Here is a 25,177-nt window from a genome sequence, read left to right as displayed (position 1 = left end):
AAAGACAATTCCTTCGATGCTGTAATATAGTTAGTTGTAGTCATGCTGTCTTTACAAATTTCTAATCTAATTTTTCAGGTTAAAAGAGTTACATTCAAATTTAATAATATTCATCAGAACTAAAACATTAAAGGAAATGCTAGTGACCCAGATACAGTACCACTAAGACTCCAATCTGTCTTACATATGCTGTCGGCTTGTGTCGAGCCTTGCTATGCATCCTGGCTGGCCTGACACATGCTGCATTGCCTAGACTGGCCTTACACACATGGCACCCTTACATGAGCTTCCTGTGTAGTTCATTTCCAATGAGGAATGCGTGGGTCCTTAAGCACACTTTTATAAATGGGTGTGAAACAAAATAAAAATCATTGTCATTAATCGATAGTACTCTTTTGGTGATATTAAGTAATCAGAGAATTAAAAAAAAAAGAAGAGAAGGAAATTGGAACAAATCCCCAAAAATATACTTCACAATATTTCTGAGACAGAAAATTTGTATGTGAAAACATAGGTTTTGCTCTGTAGGTAATAAGTTGATACAAATATTGTAACAAATTAAATATTTTTATTTTCTTATTAGACCATTATGAAAATATGAGGGGCTATTTCTTGATTCAGTTTTTTACCAGAATCATTTTTCTGTGGTAATAAACAGTAATGTCTACCAATGTATGTGTTAAGGAAAGCAGAGGTCAACTCCATTTAAAGCAAGATCCAACTCCACTGCCCAGCATCAGGCCAGTGACACGTGCAGAGGTCAAGTCTGTGAATGGGGTTTACTTATGATTTTGCTGGGTGGTGCCTGAAGCTATGCTCTGGGAATTCCTTAACAACCACACTTGCCATCTTAACTCTGCATCTTTACATTCAGCTGAAGTCATAGTATACATGTTTTCTTAGAAAAATGCTCTGTGTAGGAAATGAACATTTGTTCATATGTGTGCATGTATGTGTATGTGCACATGGAGGCCAAACATCAGCTTCAGGTTTGTTCTTCTATTACTTTCTACCTAAGGTTCTTGGAGACAGAATGTTTCAGTGGCCGTGAAGCTCACTGATTCTTGGATGTTATTAGTTCATTGAGAGTGGTTTTTTTTTTTTAGCTCTACATTTTTCTCTGCTCCCCTCTCTGGCTCTTCCCTCCCTTTCAGTCTTCTCCCAGGGGCCCCATACTCCAAATGTACTCAGGAGATCTTGTCTTTTTTGCTTCCCATGTAGATTAGATCCATGTATGTCTAAGGACCCCTTAGGGTCCTCATGGTTGTCTAAGTTCTCTGGGATTGTGATTTGTAGGTTGGTTTTCTTTGTTTTATGTCTAAAACCCCCTTATTAGTGAGTAAATATGATAATTCCCTTTCTGTACGTACTCACTCAATATGATGTTTTCTAGCTATGTCCATTTGCTCACAAGTTTCAAGATGTTGTTATTGAGAGTTTTAAGAAATATATTCTTTTGTCTTATTAAACCCTTCCAGAACTCTCACTATCCTAACTTTGTGTCTTCCTTTAAAAAAAAAATAAACTCATCAAGTATAGTTTATATTTCCTACATGCTGTCGGATATAGATATGTGGCCCTCCATTGGAACATGGTTGACCTATAAGTATCTGTGCCTTCTAGAAGGATGACGCCCCCCTGATGGAGTAGGGTCATCTGTCTATGTGTTACTTTCATTGGTTAATAAAGAAACTGCCTTGGCTTTTTGATAGGGCAGGATTTAGATAGGCAGAGTAGACAGAACAGAATGCTGGGATGAAGGGAAGTGAGGCAGACGCCATAGCTCTCCTCTCCGAGAAGGATGCAGGTTAGAATCTTCCCAGTAAGCCACTTCGTGGGGCTACACAGATTATTAGCAATGGGTTAATCAAGATGTGATAGTTAGCCAATAAGAGGCTGGAACTAATGGGCCAGGCAGTGTTTAAATGAATACAATTTGTGTGCTGGTATTTCGGGTGTAAAGCTTGCAGTATGGGGAGCTGGGTGGGATGAAAAGCAGGCCTGCCCCCTTCTCAACAGCTCCTTAGATGTAGGTGAAACTTGGTGCTGTCTCCCATCTTTCTGAGGGGACTTTTGCTTGACTTGGCCCTGCACAGGTCATGCACAGGCTGTCATGGCAACAGTGACTTCATACATTCAGGTGCCCTGTAGTGCTCTGAAAACATGGTCAGCCACCAACCTCTCTAACGTTTACAGGCTTTCTGCTACTTCTTCCATAGAGATCTATCAGGAGGGGTGTGGCCCAAGAGCACGCCACATAAACTCTATAAACTGACCACATCTGAGTTTCTATGCTCATCATTATCTATCTTAAAATGAATTAAATATTATGATAATGCCAGGAAACCATGCTAGTTATATAAAAGACAAAATATGTACAACCAATTCCTTTGTAGTTGCAATGTATTTATCCATGAGAAATTAGTAGACAGTAAGAAAGAACCCAAATCTTTTAAACATACATAACATCATGGCTTTCTTATTTTTTTATTTTTTGTTTTTATTTTTTGGTTTTTCGAGACAGGGTTTCTCTGTGGTTTTGGAGCCTGTCCTGGAACTAGCTCTTGTAGACCAGGCTGGTCTCAAACTCCCAGAGATCCGCCTGCCTCCGCCTCCCGAGTGCTGGGATTAAAGGCGTGCGCCACCACTGCCCAGTCTTGCTTTCTTATTGTTTTATATCACATTGATTAAAGCCTTCCCAATTATATTACATGGCATGCTGATATATGTGTTCTGACTCAGTTGTCAATTTGCAATTGTGATTGTGTGAAATAACTTGCATCATCAGCATTGCCAAAATGTGTTATTCTAACAAACCATTCTTGATATTGGTAAAATAAATATCGTATAAATACCAGCTACTGACAAAGTCATATGAAATATAGTACTATAACAAGCATAGATAAAACTTTTAGAGAGAAGCAAGTGAAATAATGAAGATTTGATATTGTCAAATAGCATCACCTTCTAGTAATGTTTTCTCATCTTATGTGAAGATAATAAAAATTTCTAAGCCTTTTGGGCAATATGGGCATTCAAAGGGACATATAAAGAAATCCTATAATGCACTGTTCACAGAATTCTTCATCATACAAGATTACATATGAGATATACAGTAAATCTAATTTTTGCTATAATTTTATTTTAATTTCTAGAAAATAATTTCAATGTGAAAATATACTAGTCACATCCAGTATGACTCCTTCTCTATCCCAGTAGGTAAAGTTTGCCAGTGGTAATTATTGTTGGAGCCTGAGCATCATTTAACTAATGGTGTGATGGCAGAAATATCAAACATTTGCTGAAACAAAGTTCCATCCTTTTGAACTTAAGCAAAATTGATAACACATGTTAGTGCCTAGCTCTGAGCAGAGTGTGCCCCAGCTTTCTGCTACTTTGAAGATCACAGGCTCTATCACCTTCTCCTGTTCAAGGCCATCGGGCTCGGCAAGTACCATGCCATTAACATTGTTTATGGCTCAACTCAAATAAATGAAAAAGTAATGACTATATAATGAGCTTTCAAAAAAAATGATCCGAAAATAGCATGTTACATAGGTTGAGTGGTTCCAAGCACACAATTCATAGCAATAATAAAAATGAATGGCTTTTAAACACAAAGAAAAAAAGAAGAAGCAAAATCAAGGAATTATTTTCCAGAATTTTCTTTTGTTGATTCATTAACTGGAGCTTAGTCAGAGGTGGTAAATCTAGCCTTGTATAAACTCCTCTGATATGTGAAGTGTCTGAAAACGCTACAGTACTGTTGTTCTTCATTTCACAGAGGAATCACCTGTAACACTCTGATGTGCAAGAGGACTCACACTGAGCAAGCTTGACTTGGAATTCAATTTTAGATCCACTGGCTCCTACTTAAAATGTATTTTTTTTTTTGCTTTGTAAATGCCATTTTTTTCAGCTTCAGTCTGCTGCAGTGTGCTAAGGTGTCTCTGTACTTTGTGGACAGAATAGCTCCAGAAGTCAAAGAGTTTTAGGAAACAAAATGGCCAGTAGAAAATCTAACTTTGAGAGGCAGATTAGCTCTATTTTGTTGTAAATGAAACATATTAAGTTGATACCAAAAGAGTTTATATTTCCCTCCGCCGTTGCAGAGTGATAGACTTGTAGCCTTTAAACATACCACTGAGGAGCTCACGATTGAATTCTACCCCGACTACTCTATTAAGTTTACAGTGCATACGGCGGCTGTATTTATAGAGTGGGCTTGGCAGCTGCTCATGTTCTTATTTGAGCGGAGAGATATGGCATATTTAGAACTTTCACTCCGAGGAGGTAGCTGTAATCCACACCAGAGCATTCCAGAATCAGACTTGAGGAAGAAGCTCAACATACGCTACCTGCATTTTTAACATCTCTTTGATTTGAAATATGTTTACTTTTTCCTATGTTTTTGTCTTGGAGACTGTTTTAGATGTTTTCAATGTAGTTGTTGTTTCTTTGGGTTATTTTAATTCAAAGTATGGTTCTATTTTTAGATGTAAAGGAAATTTCCCTCAATATTCACTGTTTTGTGGAACTCTTAATGCAGTAAACATGTTCTTATGTCTCAGCAGAACAGGTTACCTTTATTAACTCATCTCACTGGACTCAAAGGAAACAATGCCTGTTGGTGAAACAACGGAACCTGGCCACTAACGTCACTTGAGCAGAGCATTGTTTTTCATGGTGACGTTAACTCACTTTCTTCCCTTCTTGTTCTCTTTCAAATTTGTGGCCTTTATTTTTTCATTGATTGTTTTTACATGCATCTATATATGCATATATATATATATATATATATATATATATATATATACATGTTTGCCACTTTTTCAATCCATACATTTTTGATTCCCAACACACGGGAAATTTAAGTATCTGTTTCAGTCCAAGACTAAACTTAGTCCCATCCCTATCATCTCTGAGATATTTTATCTGGTTAGGGTTGTCTTGTTTAATTTTTCATTTATTTATTGAGTTTACTAGTTAGTTTTTGAGTGTGGCAAATAGAACTGTGCACAAGCATGCCTGGTCCAGTGGAGGATATCTGGTATTCTCTATTTTTCTGTGTCTCATTCCCTTTAGACAGGGTTTCTCGAGAAACTTGGTGCCTCCACTTAATGCCCAGCAAACACAGTGATCCTCCTGTTGTCTTCATTTTCTGCACTAGAGAAAGAGGAACATGTGGTCATGCTTGTTGGCATGGATTCTGATTATTCAACGGGAGGTTTTATGTGTGCATAGCAAATGCTCCTAACCACTGAGTCATCTACCTAGTCCCTTGTTTCAGGGCTCAGCAGTAACAAATGAATGCAAAAGTTTTAGAAAGTTGAAATGGTGCTTTGCTCCAAAGGAGGTTTAGGAATATTTTCATCAATAAAGAAATAGGAGAGTAGGTGTTATATAAGAATATAACATGAGACCCGGGCTGGTGAGCTAGCTCAGCAGGTAAAATGCATTTGCCTCCAGTTTGTATGACTCGAGTTAGGTCTGAAGGACTCACATGTTGAACGACGAGAATTAGATTCTTTGGTTGTCTCTGACCTCTCAAATGTTCTAGGTATGACACACATGTGTCCTAACACACACACACACACACACACACACACACACACACAGACACACACACACTCACTCACGCATAGAGAAAATCCATGCTAAAAGAAGATAATAAAAACAAGTTTCTCCCCCTTATTTGGGGAGAGAGTTAAGATGGAAAACTGTATTTCTCAATATCTGTAGTGACTTCTAGAAACGGACCTTATCATGTATGGTCCTTCCCGAAAATGTAAAAAAGAAGTGATCAGTTCTAATGCAGCAGTGGTAGTAACAAGGGAAGCGTACAGCAGTACGAAGTCAAAACCAGCGGGAAAAACAAGGAACTAGAACAGCGGAAACCGAGGAGGAGAGCTGTGTAAGTCCACGTGGATGACTTTCCCGGTTGGGCTCCAGACCAACAGCAACTGCTTGATCAAGATGTCACCATGAACATTAAATGCGTAAACGACACTGGAAATCCAATGATATGTGACCCTGTACATCTAAAACACTGTGTTCTTTTCCTGAAGGAATAATAAAACCACTCATTTTCATAATCCTCACTTCTATTATTAATGTTTTAATTAATTGTTAAGACAAAAATATTTCCATCGTGACTATTTCAGTATGACTGGTAATATGGACAGACAACTAAGACCACAGGGACAAGAACTAAGCATCTACAAGATTTAAAATGGTCATGCTGTGCATACTTAAATTATTACAAATTATAAAATTACTTTTTATTTGTTTGTTTTGTTCGAGACATGGTTTCTCTGTAGCTTTGGAGTTTGTCCTGGAACTAGCTCTTGTAGATCAGGCTGGCCTTGAACTCACAAAGATCTGCCTGCCTCTGCCTCCCAAGTGCTGGGATTAAAGGTGTGTGCCACCACCTCCTGGCTCCTTGTTAAACTCTTAATTTTATTTATTTCATATGGAAACTCACAGGAAAATCAAAGTATTCATTAATTATGCCACATGCTGTGCAAAAGGAAATACCTTTATAGTTCCAATAAATTGGTGGAAGGCATCAGTGCCACTTGGAAAGAATAACAAGTAATGTTACAGAAAAATAACAATGTGCTCAATGTAACGAGGAATGTCTCTTGGTAACCATAGAGTATGGAAATGTGGTGCCAGCGAATTATCCCCTGAAGGATGCCAAATTTTCTGCCATATGTTGTCATTCACTGTATGGAGTCTGTTGCCAATTTCACTTATTCTTTGCCCTGTGCTTCATAATCTTGAGAAAAAAAAATTGCCTGTGTGTTCTCAAGAGGTTTTCCTTGGGACTGGAGCCAATAATCACAGATCAGCCTCACAGGATCCCTTTGGCCTGGCTGAAGAAATCATCATGGAAATAAATCCAGAGTTCTGTGATGGCTCAGAGCCAGGGGTTTCCCAGCACAGCCAGGGATGCACCTGGAAGCCTAGGTCAGAACTACCTGAAATCCACCGAGAAACAGAGAAGGTCTGGGTCTCCTCTGAGTTCCAATCTTATGTCTTAGAAGCATCCCCGAGATTCCTATAATTTTCCTACAGGCAGGTGGGGAACAAGGGGGCAAAGATCTGAGAGCTTAAACCAGGCTGGTGAGTAATATAAGAAAAGACAGCTAGTTGGGAGTTCCTTCAAAATCCAGCCATTGTTTATCCTGCTACTCTGTGAACAAGACTGTCCTCTGCAATTCTTTTCTTTCTTTCTTTTTTTTTCTTTCTTTCTTTTTTTTTTTTTGGTTTTTCGACAAAGGGGGTTTCTCTGTAGCTTTGGTGCCTGTCCCGGAACTAGCTCTTGTAGACTAGGCTGGCCTCAAACTCCCAGAGATGCACCTGCCTCTGCCTCCCGAGTGCTGGGATTAAAGGCAATTCTTTTCAAGACGATCTTTCAATCAAGAGACTAAGGTCAAAAGTCAACGGTTTCTTTGATATAGAACAGCACTGCCAATCAATCTATTGCCACAAAAAAAAAATGTATGTTCATCCTGTCAGAATTTCAGTTTCAACCAAGCTGCTTGTGATATGAAAATTCTTCAAAGATTGTATTTAGTTTGTGCAATATCTGATAAGCATAAATAAATCAGACATTGTGATTTTCCTTACTTTTAGTGACAACTCCTTCCAGCCGGATGATGTTGGGATGGTCAAACTGTCCCATGATGCTCGCTTCTCCCAGGAAGTCCCTCCTCTGCTTCTCTGTGTAGCCTACTTTCAGCGTCTTGATGGCCACTGAGATTTCTTTTTTTGAAGGAAGTTTTAAGCGACCACTGCAAACTTCTCCAAATTCACCTATTACAATATGAAAGATCAATAAAATATAATAAGAAATTCCAGATTCATGGGGCTGAGAGGGTGGCTTAGTTAGTAAAGTGCTTGCTCGCAAACTTGAGGTTCTGGGTTCAGAATTCTAGCACCCAGGGTAAAGTCATGTATAGTGGTGCAAAGCTGCAGCCTCGTGCTGGGTGGAGGTAGAGACAAGAGCAGGTCTTGGGCTTATTGATCATTCAGTCTTGCCACAGTTAGGACTCCAGATTAATGAGAGATTATATCTCAGCCATTTAAATAGAGATCAATAGAGGGAGACATCCAAAGTCAACATCCTCCTTCAATTGGTACAGGCATATGTGACGACACCTATACACATAGGTATACACTACACACGCACACAAACACACACACGCAAACACACACATGTATGCACACAAATGCACACATGCACACAGAGACACCAAATCATCAAATCAGATCAACTATTTCCATGAAAGAATATATATTTTCACTTCCATGTTTGCAAGCTAAAACTTGTATGGAAGTTAGTAATATAAAATTGGAAGACAGTAATGTAAAATTGCCTAGGGATTCCCAGGATATTCATGGACTGGCTGAGGATCTCGACATGGTTTAAATCACCACATCAGGAAACTACAAGAGGAAAATTGAGAGAAGCATCTATCAGACATTGCATTCCTTATTCTAATAGCTAACATTATTTCAGGGTTATCAACAGGCAAACACAGATATAAGGGTTTAACATTGGATTAATTTCAGATGTCTGAAACTCTTCCATTTTTACTGTGAGGGCCAAATTGACTGTGTACTTAGGCTCACTGAAAATGAGAGGGTAAGCATCTGCTACCAATTCATTTTATTGGAGTATTGGTTTGTTGTACTATTGACACACTTGCTATAAAGTTCTCTAGGCTTCTGGGAGGAGAACAATAATATAACAATATCAAATGAAGCATAGCAAGTTTTATCTAAAATCTCACTGAAGAAATGTTTGCTTAGACTGTATGTTCTCCATCAAGCTGTCTTAAAGTGCAAGTGATCTAAAAATTGTGAACATGAAATATTGCCGACTTTTAAACTTTCCAATGTAGTTGATATAAAACATTGTTCAACTCTTAGGAGCCTACCAGCTTACTGATAAGATTTACCTATCACTCTTCCAATAGGTACATCAAGCGCCCTCTGAGAAGACATCTATTACATTTAGTTCTCTGCCTCCATGGCAGTCATGATTGCTAGAAAATATTGCTTCACAAGAATGTCTCTTCCCATTATTTTACAGATTATTAGATCTATATTGAACCATATTTAGAAGATAATCTTGTTGTAACCAGAAAGAGATCATTTCGACATGTTTTTGAGTTAAGTCTATGATAATTTTCTATGCTTGTGGTCTTATGTTGCTATAAGTTTCTTGAGTATGGTGCCCTTTGTACCCATTAGAAAGAAGGTAGAAAGAATCTCCTACTTATTTATTTATTTATTACTTACTTACTTTTTTGCCAAATAAGTGGTTTTTACCTAGAAAATGGCAGAATATCCTACAGACTGGCAGGCTACATCACAGCAAATTGTTTGCCAACTCTTTAGGAAGTTTTCACCTTGCCTTACTTCACTTTATTTTAAGAAAAAGCTTTCCAGTGTTTCCAAAGCAATGACAAAGCCACTTACGAAAGCTTGGAAGAACGAGCCCTTGTTTCTGAGCCATAGTCAAAAACTACAGTGTTTCTTGGGATGGGAGGAATGAAGGAACAATATTTGAATATCCAACTGATTATCTGAACTCAAGTTAGAATATGTCACTACAGATATGGGGGATATACAAGTTGCACCATAACTTGGAATATAAAACAAGAGTAAGAGGTTCTTTGCTTGCATGGGGTTATCTGACCACTTCCGGAGGACTTTTGGACTATTCGTGTAAAAACCTATGAGATGGATGTTAAAATCACGTACTTCACATTATTTAAAACATTCCTTCAAAACAGGCACATCGCATTTATGACAAATGTGCCAGCCTATTATTTTTGATTGTTGCTTATTTGAATTTGAAAGAGGGTTTTAAAACGAAAATCAAGCTTTACAATTACTAGTCTTGTTTAGCAGGAGACTCACTTTTTTTCTGCTGTCCCCATTTAGGCAAGTAGATTTGTGACACATGATCAGCCATTAGCCACTGCCACCGCTGTCCCTGGAATTCAATAAATAACAGGCAGCCGTGGTCTGAGAGTCTGTAAGTCTGGCACCTTTGAGATCACTGCAATCCACTAAATGGTGCATTTTTTATTACCCGTCTTTGATCGTGAAATCAGAAAATGCCTGTCTCCGTAGCAATGCGTATAAGCCTCGATAAGTGAGCAGGCTCATGTTCCCCACGTAGCACTCTAACTTGAATGCTCATGATTAGCAAGTTATTGTTAGAAGAGCTATGGACATGTCAATTACCTGCCCCGACAACTTTGTCAATGGATATGTTGGTGGCATCCAACTCCTTGGCAAACTCATGAACTGCTTGTGTAGGGTCCTCATAGGTATGCGGATCAACATAAGTCCTGAGACCTGGAAGTTTTACTATAGAAAACAAAAAGCATGATTTTACAAAGTGAAATTCATTATATTATTTGCTGAAAACACCTTTATCCCTTAGTCTACTAAATATTACTCTATAATATTAAAAAATCTGAAAAAAATTGTACTAAGTATGGAAAAATGTTGTCTACTATATAATATAAAGAGGAAGCAAGTTAAGGTATTTTCTTTGCTAAAACACTGGAAGGGGGCATGGAAATGCAGATCTCAGGATGGAAGATGACAAGAACATGAGTAGGCAAGGTAGTTACTATCACAAGCTATCATGCCTCTGCGCTACTAAACATTTTTGATTTAGAGTCCTTAGACTAGCCAATATCTATTATCTGACAGTGAATCAAAAGACATGAATATGCTCTGGAAGCAGAAGAAAGGCTTAAGTGTGGAGTAATTAAAGTATTTCTAAAAGCAAAACCTCTCTGACACTACTGTGTTTTTTGTTTGTTTGCTTGTTTGTTTTAGTTTTAGGTTTTTCTAGACAGGGTTTCTCTGTAGCTTTGGAACCTATCCTTGAACTAGCTCCGGTGACCAGGCTGGCCTTAAACTCACAGAGATTTGCCTGTCTCTGCTTCCCCAGTGCCTTGATTAAAGGCACATGCTACCACACCCCAGCTACTACTATTGTTTTATTTACTCACAAATGAGTTCACTTATCTCAACTGAAAATTTGAGTTTAAGCTGTATATTTTATGTGCATACCAGCATACTATCAGCTGACTAAAATCCCATGTGCCTTTCCACATAATTAAAATCAACATAAATATTGTTCATAAGCTTATAGTTATGCTGAAAAGTTTTTTCAAAGGTAAATCATACATGTAACTTCATGCTATATTTATTATAGAATATTCTTAATGTGAATATTTCATGGATTTTCTGTAAAAAATCATAGAATCCTCAAATAAATCTTTTTGATATCATTTTGTATTATGTGATTTGGAAAAAATGATCACATTTGAAAAAAATCACATTGAGGAATCTTCAAACAACCTTCCTCCAAAAGAAAAATTTTCAAGCAAGAACATATGATCAAACCATGAATACACTCCAATATTAAGGAATGAAAATTGATAGTCACATTACATAAATTGACATTATAGATGATTTAAATTTTGATAATATGAATCATATTCTTTTAATATGAACTATGGATGCTTAAAAGATACAACTTTTTCATTAATAACCCTTACATGTAGAAGGACACCTTTTTTATTTAAAAAATAAAATAAAATCAGACACTGTAATTTTCAAAAATTGCTTTAATTGAAGTATGTCTTTCCCAGACATATAGCTAAGGATTGCATAGACCCAACAGGCGTTTGAGTTGGCTTTATAGGATATTCAGTAGTGCCAGTAATTGTGCTGAAAGTAAGCCTTCATCACAGAGAAACAATAGTGAACCTAGCATTCCATAGTGTATTTCTTCTTTAAGGAAGATTTCTTTCATGGAACAATTACTCTATTACTATAAAAATTAATGGTATCAAAAAATTGACACGAAGATTTATTATTCTTCATATTAAACTAACATAGCTCCTAAAATCAATACTAAGATACCACGCCTAAGGAAAACTATTACATGTTGAATTACTATAATATTTCAGGGAGTAAATATGGGTTATAATATTTGAGCATTTGTTAGACTTTGGTTACATCTAAATACTCACTTCAAATTACTGATTCTCTGATATATTTTGATCTGCTTCTACATTTGAATAGTATAAGAATCTAGTTTTCCTCTTTAAGAAAGAAAATAACATTTTGAACATAATACAGAGTTGAATATTTTTATTAAATAGTTAGAAATGTTTGACCTTGTTAAATTTGAAGAATGAAACTCATTTTAGGAAGAGTTGCTGGCATTAGAATTTATAAAAATGTGAAATAATTAGTAAAATGCAATAACTGAAAATTATATATACATATACTCTGCTGGTTTAAAAAGTTTTTAACTGAGTTTTTAAAGTCATGCCTAGAAAAAAATCATGCTTCATTAAATAATATATAGCTTGGATAGTCATTCTTGCCTCAAAATCAATCACATTCACTTCTATTAGTTAGCATAAAGTAAATTGATTTTCTGTCCACACGACACTGGTGAAAAATTATACACATAAGCACACGCCCATGCGTAAAAGGCTTTCTTCACTAGGGACTTTGACTGTTGAATTTTAACTGCTCACTCTTGATGTTCTGGGAACCAGGAGGTTTGGGCTGCAATGCAAATAATCCCTTTACACCAATAATTAAGGGCACCACACAGAGTAACCGGGCTCTGCCATGAAAACCAGATAATAAACACATGCACACGTGTTAAGCTGCACTACTTTACAGCTCATTCTGTGCAAACACAATAATTTACATTTCCATTTTACCAGCATGAATTGCCCTAAGGACAGAAGGAAAAAAAAAAGAAAAAAATCAACAAAAAATGAACAAAAAATGTCCAGGCACTGAGGGCAAGGGGACAGGATCTTAAAAGGCAAAACACATTTCTTTTCTTTTGAAGCAACATTATAGGATTTGTAACAAGGCTTGAGGGAATAGTTCATAGCAAGAGCTTTTTAAAGCAATACCAAATAAATGGTCTGAAATAAACCAGCTGTAGTATTGAGAGGCAGAAAGTCTATGACATGCATGTAAGTTGCTTTATGATTTTAAAGCTGAGATAATATGCATATCTTTGTTAAAATTTGTCTATTTTAAAGATATAGTGCATTGACAAATTGTTTTAAGAAACACAGCCATAAAAAAACAAGAGTACAATACTAGAACCTACTTAAAATTCATGACAGAAATTTATCATAGTCCATATTCATAACACATACGATCCTTGTATTGATAGCTAAATCAGCTTTTTCCGGTATAGAAAGTATTCACAGTAATCATCCACCTCTAACTAAGCAAGATTCGGGTCAAAAATTCTAATGGCCCAGCCAGTCAGACTTCAAAGAAACAGTAGTTCACGCTTCTATAATTTGACGATTCACTAAGTATATTTGGTAAACTAACTCACCTGTGTTCTAGTAACCTGTATAAATGTGGCATTGAAATAAGTTGGTGTTTTTTATCATAGAATGATTATTTTATTGCAACTCTACAATGAAGTGAATAAAACTCCTGTATCTACAAAGTCTTACACTGTTTCCATACATAAACTTCATAAACATCCTTTTCTCTTCCTTCTAATCTATTGTTCGCTTTCTACGTGTGAACTACGAAATAATTTGTTACATTAGTTATAGGTGAAATGATAATTTTTAGGTGTTGAAATAGATGTTTGTAAACAGCATCCTATCCATCTGAAAACATTTTTGAAAGGCAACAGCAAATGCTAAAGTAATTCTTGCTTGCAAGACTTCATTATTAGTTCTACGAAGATATTTCAGAGCAAGGGAGGATCAGCTTGGATTTTCTGCTAACTTCCGTGGGATCTTGTTGTTCCTCTGAAGGACAATGATTAGTGTTTGCTCCCTGAATGAAGCTCGTGTGGAAAAGCAGACATCAGAGGGAATAAATAAAAATATATCTTTTTTTTAGATGCATTCTGTTACCTAAAAGTGTACTTCTATTACTAGAGGTTAAATTGGTTGGTGCAGAAACTGGGAAGAAAATTCTTGTCTTTCCTACTAATTGGATGACACATACTTCAAAATAAACAGTTTACTCTAAAAGCTCTTTCCTGGTTGGTGTAACAAAAGGAGTAAGGCATTTCACATAAATGGTTGTTTATATTGACATGACCGTTAAGAGAGGGAAAAATGCTCCTATTTAGGTTTCAGCAGAGAATTGGGAAGAAGAAGTTTAAGATATGCTTTCATTTCAGGCATGCAGAGCTGTCTACACTTCTCGGGACTCATGACAGACATTATTTGAAAATAAACCACAGGTTCCCCTTCACTTTAAATACGCTGAAATGTAGTCATGGAAAAATTGCTTAATGTAGAGCTATGGATTTCCTCCTTTTTCTAAAGTAAATTCAATTTGCTCATTTTTCCCTCATAAGACTACTTTTAGAATTCTTTTATCCAGGCAGGCATAAATCAACAACTACTGCTAAAGCTGAAAGGTTAAAACAGAGTTTGGAAACTCACAGTGCCCATTCCCAAAGTGAAGACGCTTCTCATCTGAACTGTGTTTTGACTTGTGATAGCCACAGAACCTAGAGGCAAAACAAAGAGAAAAAATACATAAATGAACTATCCATGTTCAGATAATGTAAAGACCCCAAATAAAGCTTTTCTCTGAAACAATAATTTAATGAAAGCTTAACTGATGTTATATTCTAAGTTCTCCCCAGAAAGCCTCCCTTTCTGGAGACCCTGGAAGGCCTCCTAATGAGGAGATATGTAGAGTTGCCTTCCCACTGAGCAGACACCTCCAGTTCAGTTTTTATAATAGCATTAGAATGTGTTTATAGTATTTTTAACAACTACTGTTGGAATGAATAAAGGGTAAAGTCTCCGTTGGTAATGATTAGTGCTGTGCCCTGTTACCAGTGTTTGGGGTGAGAAAGTGTCAAGGAAATCTGGGGTTATTTGAAGAATGAGGGGATAATTGGAAAAAGAAGGTGGAAACTAGGAGCAGGGTTCTGAGAGAAGTGCTTTGTGTTTGAGGGTGAGGATAAGAATGAGTGGAGATCAGGATGTTTTTTGCGGGAATATGTCTCTGACTAATGTCCAACATTACACCCATTAAGTCTCATCAACATGACTCCTAAAACCTGAACTAGACAAGAACAATACCAATAGATGTGATCAGTCAGACAGTAGAAAGCCCAGGCGGCCTCAGCCTCACACACACAAAGGACTGAGAGCTGGAGAAATAGTCTTTTCAAGGGAAGAACACATCAATTGGTTATCTAATACCAAACTGTTAGTCCTGAAAGCATACATACAAGTAGCATTATATAAACAGGTTGTATTTGGGAATATATGTATAAACCTGTATGAATTCAATAACAATGAAAGGAAGAGACAATGACTTTGACAGAGAAGGAGAGATACATGTGAATCTTTGGAGGGAGAAGAGGAAAGAAAATATTATAAGCATATAATCTCAAAAATTAAAACAATAATGGAGAAATAAAAATGAAAGAAGGATGGATGAAAATAAAATAAATGAACTAGAACAGAAACATTCTAATCTTTTCAATGACTTCTTTGAGTACACAGTCTTCAGATTCTAAAGCAACTCAGGGCAATGAGGTCATAGTTAAGGTCAATAGTTTAGCCTAGTAAACTCACCTTCCAATCAATATATAAATGACAACAGTGAGGACAATGATGACCACGGCGGCTGAAATGGCAATCATCACCACATGACTGTTCTCACCAGAGATGGAGAAAGCTGGGAGGTTGAAGAAAAGCAATATAAGAACAAACATTATCACCATGACTGACTACATGACAGTGGCTATAAAATCATCTTGCATACTGCTTTTACCTGAGAAGTAGTTTTTATGTAAGAAAAGGAAACTATCAGAATTATTACTGAGGAAATTCACTGAGTTTCAAATGAAAAAGACACACGTCTCATAACTTTTTACCTAATTTCTCATTAATGTATTAAGGTTGAATAATAAATTACTTTGTTTTCACATCATCAACATTACTTGCATGTCTACATATGAAATATGAATACAGTGGTCTTTTTATGTCTATCCATATTGATATGAAACTCACTGGATAAATAAGAAGTAACTGGCTGAACATAGTGACTAAAGCTGGAAGGTATGGTATGAAGGGAAATTACCCAAGCAAAGGACAAATGCTTCATGTTCTCATGCACACAAGGAGTCTAATAAAAGTTATACTCTTGCATTCAGAAGATCTGCAGATTCCAGAAGCTCAGAGAGGTTTCCCTGTAGCTTTGGGACCTGTCCTGGAACTATCTTTTTTTTTTTTTCTAGACAGGGCTTCTCTGTAACTTTGTAGACCAGGCTGGCCTCGAACTCCCAGAGATCTGCCTGTCTCTGCCTCGCGAATGCTGGGATTAAAGGCGTGCGCCACCACTGCATGGCTGGAACTAGCTCTTGAAGATAATTTATACCTTGATGTCATTGATTAGTATTACATTTCTCAAGAATTCATTTGAATGCACTTCCCCACAAATCAGATTCTTTGATTTTTCTCCTCACATCACATTTTCCCTTTATTTTAGAGATTATAATGTCTTTAACATAATTTTCCCTTCCCTTGTTTCTTCCAAAGCCTCCTGTATGCATTACCCCTTGCCCTCTTTCAAATTCCTAGCCTCTTTTATTTGTGAGTTGTTGCATGCATTTATGCAGATGAGCATATAGTTCCAAATATAGCATGCCCAGTTTGTAGAGGGTTACTTATGCATATGCTGTCAGGGCTGACCATTTGTTATTGGGTTGCCAGTTGGTCTGCTCTTCTCATTTTATCCCATACTGAGATTAATGTACTAATGTGGAAAATAAAGATTTAAACAGGATGAATGCTGTTTTGATATAGCAGAAGTGTGCAAGCATCCCAGATCTATGTAATTAACACTCTAGAATCCATGAAAGCAAATGAATATTACTACCCAAGGAGGTGAACCCCAGCACTATTAAATTAGGATACATGAATGATACAGATCATGTTATTAGCCCTGAGCATTTTTACTAGGCATAGATATATCACCATACCAGTAAAAATGTGATTTTACAGTTGGACAAAAAATATTTAGAAAATAGAAAATGCAAGTGCCAAAAAAATTGGAAATTAGAGTAGTCAGAAGAGATTACAAGGTTTCTCTTCAGGAGAGTGCTGGGCCCCATCATTCTTTCCAGGATAATCCAGGCCTGACTGCTGTGGATCTTTGATCAGCTCTGAGGTCAATTTTCATAACTGTGGCTTTGGCAGTATGAAAATGTTAGTGGCATATGACTTTTTTCTATTGAAATTAAAATGATACCTATTCACTAGAGGTAAAATGAATCATCTCTTATAGAAAAATAGTCCATATCATTAAATTATTGGTTCCACAGAATCTTATCCACATAGTACACTAACTACTTTTGCCCTATTAACAAATTTTTAAGTATGCCTCACATACATGCATATTGTATACATACATCTACATTTCCTCTCAATTAAGTTAGTTTCATTTGTGATTCTGTTAAATAAAACTTTGAATTATATTTATTTTGTATTAGCACTATAGTAATGGTAACTACCTTTGAAACATTTCTATTATAGAAGAAAACTTTTAAAATAATAATATTTACAGTTCAGGAAAAGTAAAGTTATTAAAAAAAGTGTTTTCCAATTTTTGACAAATTTTGTCCACTTTTGAGTGAAATGGATAGTATATTTAAATTGCTCATGGCTACAGATGATGCTCTATGCACATTTAAAACTATGAAAGTCATTTGCTCTAGTTTATATTGGATGTATTAAGGATTAAAACAGAACTAATGTTAAAATTGTTAATTGTTGTTAATTAAAAGAAAATTTCAGTGTTAGAATAAAGTTAATTTGTAGAAGAGGAAAGGACACAGATCCACTCACAGCAATATGACACCCTGTACACAAGAGCATGCAATTTGCTAAAGGTCCTCTCCATACACCTCTACTTCATGACTTTGGTTATTGTTAAAAATATTTGACCAGGCATTTTGCAATTTTTGCAGCACCCACTCCTTATAGAAAACCAAAGTAATACTTACAGTCTGGACTAGTCTCAAACTCAAACTTGCGGCTGTTGGTTCCATATCCTGCTGCTGTCCGAGCTCGAATTTGAAATACGTAAGTAGTATCTGGCTTGAGGCTACTGATAGTAACATTTGTGCCTCTTGCCCTCAGAATGGTATAACTCGTCTCTTGTTCCTGCTTTGAAGTAAGAAAAGAAATCACGTTAACACCTAACCTTCCTCATGCTGTCATAGTAGGTTATATAAGATTTTGTCAGGAAGTATAAGATGTTACGAGAAGCCATGCTGATTATGTCATTCTTTGGGTACAAATCACTAGTCTAATTTGTATGGCATATTTATATTCTGTAGAGAAAGCAGGAAAAATTAAGTTTCACTCTTTTGAATTATATAATATACTTCTAAAAATACTGTCTCTTCAAAATCAAAGTTGTTACATAACTTTAAAGTAATTCTAATATTAAGTTTATAAATACAATACATCTTCTGAGTAAGTGGAAGAGAAATATCACATGAATATCCAATAGGAAATACTTATATTCATTTTTAAAATATCATCTCAGTATAACTCTACTTACATTCCATTTAATGGGACTAACTATAATTGATTAAAAGTGAATATTTGGAATATCTTCACATGAACGTCTAGAAGTATTACCTAAACACAACTATGTCTAGGGCAGCTGTTCTCAATCGGTGTGTTGTACTGCTTTCGGGTCACATATCAGATATTTACATTATGAATCACAACAGTAGCATAATTACTGTTATGAAGTTGAAATAAAGTAATTTTAAGTTGCAGTCAGCACAACATGAAGAGCTGTAGCAAAGGGTTGCAGCATTAGGAAAGTTGAGAATCATTGCTCTACATGGCTTACACCGCTCATTTCATCAAGTACCGCTTCAAAATGAATATATGTAGAAGTTTATTATCCTTCTTGAATGTGTTCACATGGTCATCAAACAGATATTTCTTTTCCTTTCTTTTCTTTAAGTTTGTGCATATACAGGTGCTAAATTGTCTTCCTTCATTGCTTGCCACCTTATCTTCGAGACAGGGTTTCTTACTATACATGAAGTTAACTGATTGACTAAAAGAACTTGCCAATCAATATTCCTTAGGTATCCTATATCCAACTCTGCTGTTCTTCAGGGAATCCTGGCACATGTTTATACTTGGATTTTAGCTGTCTCTTTAGTTCATAATTACAGGTGCCCATTAACTGAAGGTTTGTTTAGATGTCATCTGAGCTACTACATTAATGAACAGAGTTGAATTTATTTTTACATCATTAATTCACTCATTAAAAAAAAAACATTGCTCTTATTCTCAGAACCAGACCCTATTTATTTCCTATAGCAAAGTAAGCATGAAAGAAGATAGATCTTGTGTAAAAAGTTTTAACAAAACATTCAAAATGTTTATTTTGGAATTATTTTTAAATTAATGTCTGCATGCTATAATAAATGTATTGTATATATAAACATATATACATATATTACATTTATGTAAGCACAATTTTTAATGCCTAATTTTTTTCCTTTATTACTTAATATTTTTAATATTTATGTGCATCAACTATCTGAGGAACAACTATAAAAGTGCTAACATTGCAGGAGTTTTGATGAGAACAGACTTAGATTCCCTGTCTATTGTCATTACTAACTGGCTTACATTTGAAAGCGATATCTTTAATGTAACTATTTTATGTAGAAAAAAAAAGATGAATTGAAAAGACGGTTTCTAGATGCCTTCTACCTACAAATTAGGAAGGTCGCACAACCAGGTTATAAACAGGACTCCACCACTCATAAGCTGCATCATTGCGTTATTTGAATGAGTGTCTGTAGCTCATGAGATAATAGGAATTTCCTCTACCCAATCCAACCCTGTAACACCTTTTCCCCCACCTTTTCATAGTATTTGACCTCATAATCCAGGATGATTCCATTTGGATGCTCAGGTTCTTGCCAAGATAAAGAAATACTATTTCTGGAGGTCCGATCTTTCTTAATTGTCACAACAGGTGATGGAGCTGTAAACAGATGAAGGAGGAGAGAGTGAGGGGTGGGAGAACACAGAGAAAAGTGACAAGCACAGAGTCTACCATTGCTTTTTCGTTTTTTCTTTTCTTTTCCATTTCCAAGGCTCTTGAGTATTAATCTGGCCTCCTGTGCTGCTCCAGCAGCTGGATTGCATCCCTGATGCATGAAAGCCTATAGAAAAGGAGCTGAAATTTTCTGCTGCTTGTGGACTACTGGCAAGTGAGCAGATGTTTTCAATCCACTACTATGATGTAAGCAGTGAAATATACTTGATGTATTAAAACATGGAACTAAACATCAGGGCTACCTATTTGTTATAATGTTGCAAAGTTATTAATGCCAGATTCTTCAGCTCATTCTCATTGATAACATTCTCATGTGCAACTCTGGAAGTGGACTGGAATCCATTATGCACCAGGAGTCCCTTGATATCCATAGGTAGTGGTAATATTCAGGGCATTATACATGAAGTATGATACATAACATATTACAGTAGATCCTGACTTCTAACAGAAATCCCACAAATAAACTTACATATTTAGGAACCAATATCCTATTTTTAAATTTCATTTATTATGAAAAATGTAATAAGAAATGTAAAGACATTTGCTCTATGTGTTAGTTATACAGATGCATTTTAAAATACCTTATTTAATGATTATTCCACATATGTTATCCAAATCAGGAAATGGTAATAGAAACCCATTTATGTAGGCCAGATATGATACAGGCACCTTTGTTTCTAACGTAACGTAAAATACATTTGAAGAGATTTCCTCTTGGTGAAAAGAAAAAAATGTGTTCTGTCCACCCAGGTACTTATATCAAGTCTCGCCTCACAAGATAATTGAAATGCCTTGTTGGGAGCAATGCCACTCTGCCCTAATGGAATCTACCACTCTGCATTGGTGCATAAACGCCAAACAAAAACTCAGAGAGTTTTATATACAGTAGCTACCGATGTCATTTCATCATGAAAGAAGCAAATTTTAATTATTTTAGCAATTTTTATGATATCAGCCTTGTCCAGAAGCCTCATTTACTGAAGCATACAAAAATGCTATGTTTTATTCTTTCCTTTTTTATTACTTCACTTAATCCAAAAATGGACACTTGCCCTCACCAATTCATTGGTTACCACTATGTATAATTTGAATAAAAATTAAATAAATGATGGACCTATATTATTTTATTTCTTTTTAAAGAAAATTTTCTAACGTCTTCCAAGAAAGACCAACATAGGGCTTTTCTGTCATTATAACCTCATTTGTTTAGCTATATTAGATGCTTCAAGCCACTGAAATTATACTCACAAATGATGAAACAGAAACTATAAATTCTCAGCAATTCTTACAAAATCAAGCACTATTTGATTTTTTTCTTCCCATATGAGTGAACATCACTAGATTATATATTGGTTCTTTTTTATTTGATTTTTCAGATATGGTTTCGCTGTAGCTTTGGAGCATGTCCTGAAGCTCGCTCTGTAGACAAGGCTGGCCTCAAACTCATCTATCTGTCTCTGTCTTCTGAGTGGGGATTAAAGGCATTCACATGTATTGGTTCTTAATTAAATGCTTCTGTCACCACATGACAACTTTTATATTCAGGTTTTCTTTCAAACATTCTCTGTCTCTAAGTGCCTTGCATAGTTATAACTTTCCTAAGAGTAGTGCATTCCTTCTTAGCCATCACTTGTACCCCTTCAGTTGTTACAATACATTTCCACTCTCCCCTTTCTTTTGTTTGTAAGATCCCAATATTAACTTCAGCTCTAATGAATGTGTTGCTATCCCAAGTGGCCTGGGAATGAAAATACAATATTTTATGTTAAAGAAAAATGTAGGTTTTACTTTTTGAATAAAAGCATCAGTTTATTTTATTTTTACTTTTTTCTCAGAAAAGGGACCTCCTGAAACTGAAAAGCCTCTGTAAAACAAAGGTCATAGTCAACAAGACAAAACGGCATCCTACAGAATGGGAAAAGATATTCACCAACACAACATCAGACAGAAAACTGATCTCCAAAATATACAAAGAACTCAAGAAATTCGTCATCAAAAGAACAAATAATCCAATACAAAAAAAAAAAAGATCTAAACTACTCTCTACAGAGGAATCCAAAAATGCCTGAAAGACACTTAAAGAAATGCTCAATATCATTAGCCATGAGAGAAATACAAATCAAAACAACTCTGGGATTTCATCTTCCAATTGTGAGAATGGCCAAGATCCCAAACACTGATCACAATGTATGCTGGGAAGGACATGGGATAAACAAAACATTCCTGTATTGCTGGTGGGAATGCAAATTGGTACAACCCCTTTGGATATCAGTTTGGCAATATCTCAGGAAATTAGAGAACAACGTTTCTCAAGACCCAGAAATACCAATTTTGGGCATCTACCTAAAGGATGCTCAACCGTATCACAAGGACCTGTGCTCACTTATGTTTATAGCAGCATTATTTGTCATAGCCAGAACATGGAAACAACCTAAATGCCCCTTGACCAAAGAATGGATAAGAAAAATGTGGCACATTTACACAATGAAGTACTACACAACAGAAAAAAAATAGCGTCATCTTGAAATTTTTAGGCAAGTGGATGGAGCTAGAAAACATCATATTGAGTGAGGTAACTCAAACCCAGAAAGACACTCAGTCGTAAGTGGCTTTTAGATGTAAAGCAAAGAAAAACAGCCTACAATTTACAATCCCAGAGAACCTACACAACAATGAGGACCCTAAGAGAGACATACATGGATCTAACCTACATGGGAAGTAAAATAAAACAAGATCACCTGAGTAAATTGGGAGCATGGAGACTATAGGAGAGGGTTGAAGGGGAGAGGAGAAAGGAGGAAAGCAGAGAAAAATGTATAGCTCAATAAAATCAATAAAAAAAAATCTTTCCAAAAAAAGGAATTAAGTCAATTGAATTCATTTACCTTTCAGGCCTGCTCTTCATCTTTTCAATATTCTGTTTTAAATGGAAATTGACTTCCTCCCCTACCTTTGCTGCCCTGAAGTTAATTTAGAGCAAAATATTTCATTTTCATTATAATTGACATAAACATATTCAACATTTATAGCAGAAATTGCTAGCAGCTATATTGAAAATTAAAGAACCATTTTGTCTCTACTTGCCCTAATACAAAAAATAAATTCATAATCCAAGTGCTAATAAAAATATAGCCCTCAATGTTCTTGGAACCACATTTAAATCTTATGTAAACAATAGAGAAGTTTCCATACTTTCTCTGCTGAAGCAAATCTTTTTAGTTGTTCATTATTTTGGTGAAAACACAAATAGCATAGTATGTTGTAAGGAGGCTGCTAGTTAGTTCCCGGCTGCTTAGCCCCAAAATAATCACACAGAACCTATATGAATTAAATCACTGCTTGGCCCATTAGCTCTAGCTTCTAATTAGCTAACTCTTACATATTAATTTAACCCATTTCTAGTATCTATGTACCTATGTCAACATATGTATCTATGTATACATATCTAGTAATCTATGTATCTCCACATGGCTGTGGATTACCGGGTAAAGTTCTGGTGTCCATCTCCAGGGAGGGTACATGGCTTCTCTTTTACTATGCCTTTTTTCTCCCAGCATTCAGTTTAGATTTCCCTGCCTACCTAAGTTCTGCCCTATCAGTAGACCAAGGCAGTTTCTTTATTAACCAGTCGTATTCACAGAATACAAAGGGGAAATCCCACATGAATATTGTCATACTTGAATGCTTTTCTTTAAAACACAAACTACTTACAGATAATTTCAGAGATATCAGTGTTGAAACCCTTTTTGTTTAAGCACAGGAGGTCTTATATTTGATTCCATATCTTTGTGAAAATACATTATACTTCTTTATGATTAAAATGCATGTCAAGGTAGTTTTGGAAAATAACCAGGTCTAATATTGCTCGTTATAAGTACCAGAGAGCAAAAAAAAAAAAATAAATAAATAATTCAGGTCCAGGAAAAGTGGGATGAGGATTGTATTAACTTTTGTAATGAAAGCATTTGTAGGAAATTTTGGGGTCTGCCCAAATTTTACTGCTTCTGAAGTTAGCAAGACTTTGTAACTGTTGGATTTCTTCAAAGGTTTTTGAGCAAGCTGTATGGCCCCTTTGGACTGTAATAAATAGCCTTTTGTAATCCCACACTTACTTAAGTAGAGGCAATTGCTTGAAGCTTGTGCCATCTCTATGTTAAATGAACCTTTTCTGATTGCTGCTTTTAGGCCCATGTTAAGTCATTTGTTCTGCTCTCTAAACACACGCCCCTGTGTTGGCTGCATTGCCACATGATTCAACCCAGTTTATCATCCAAAAGCTCATTACTCTTGGCAATGCTCATTAATATTTTAGTATTAATAAATAATTAACAGTAATTGTTTTTCTCTCTCCTTGTAAATAATGGTCAGATAGTACATAACAATACAGGAGCACAAATTCTAGGGACACTAAATTTTACCATTTTTTTGGAAAAAGTTTCTTAAAGTACTTTTCAGCTCACATATTGAATTCTAATTCATCTATGCTTCATGTGCTCTAAAACAGTTTATAATGCTAATGAAAATGTCATTTAAATTATATTTCTTTCGTTTTCAGGTAAGAATGGTGACTTGTCTTCATTGCTAAATTCTGTCTTTAGTAGTCCATTAATTTGTCTGTGTAAATAATACAGTACTACATTTGTATTATGGAATCAGTTTGACCAAATTTCTTCTGATTTCTCTATTTTTCAAAACTCTCACTTAAAACAATGAAGGCAATTGTATGTGAGGGGGATAAAAGCTGAACTAAAACTTAAGAAATGGAAATTAAGGATAAAGTCTTAGTGGTGGTGAGCCTGCCTCATGTGTGCAAGCCTCAAGACTCTACCTCAGTATGTGTTTTCCTTACGAGAATGCTGAGTAGGCAAACTACTCATTACTGGAAAACAATTCATATATTTGCATAGGATTTTAACTGTGTATTTTTTAACATACTCCAAGCAAATCATAAATAAGGTTGTTTTCTCACTAAGAGGACAGACTGGATATTGAT

General features: G+C 35.8%; 1 protein-coding gene across 1 annotated transcript in view; it reads right to left on the bottom strand.

Moving 5' to 3' along the window:
• LOC121465332 (ephrin type-A receptor 3) overlaps positions 1-25,177 on the bottom strand; it is a 99,049-nt gene that overhangs the window by 37,020 nt on the left and 36,852 nt on the right. The window contains exons 3-8 of the mRNA XM_041678553.1: positions 19,985-20,109; positions 18,089-18,251; positions 15,657-15,759; positions 14,505-14,572; positions 10,267-10,392; positions 7,636-7,821 (exon numbers count right to left, since the gene is read on the bottom strand). Of these exons, the coding sequence (XP_041534487.1) occupies positions 7,636-7,821; positions 10,267-10,392; positions 14,505-14,572; positions 15,657-15,759; positions 18,089-18,251; positions 19,985-20,109 (771 nt within the window). The remainder of the gene's footprint in view (positions 1-7,635; positions 7,822-10,266; positions 10,393-14,504; positions 14,573-15,656; positions 15,760-18,088; positions 18,252-19,984; positions 20,110-25,177) is intronic.

The sequence above is a fragment of the Microtus oregoni genome, unplaced genomic scaffold (assembly GCF_018167655.1).
Source record: "Microtus oregoni isolate MIOR12 unplaced genomic scaffold, Mior012 000030F_ref0000283, whole genome shotgun sequence".
NCBI classification, from domain to species: Eukaryota; Metazoa; Chordata; class Mammalia; order Rodentia; family Cricetidae; genus Microtus; species Microtus oregoni.
The sequence above is the reverse complement of the archived record's forward strand: the minus strand, read 5'-3'. Positions and strand labels throughout refer to the sequence as shown.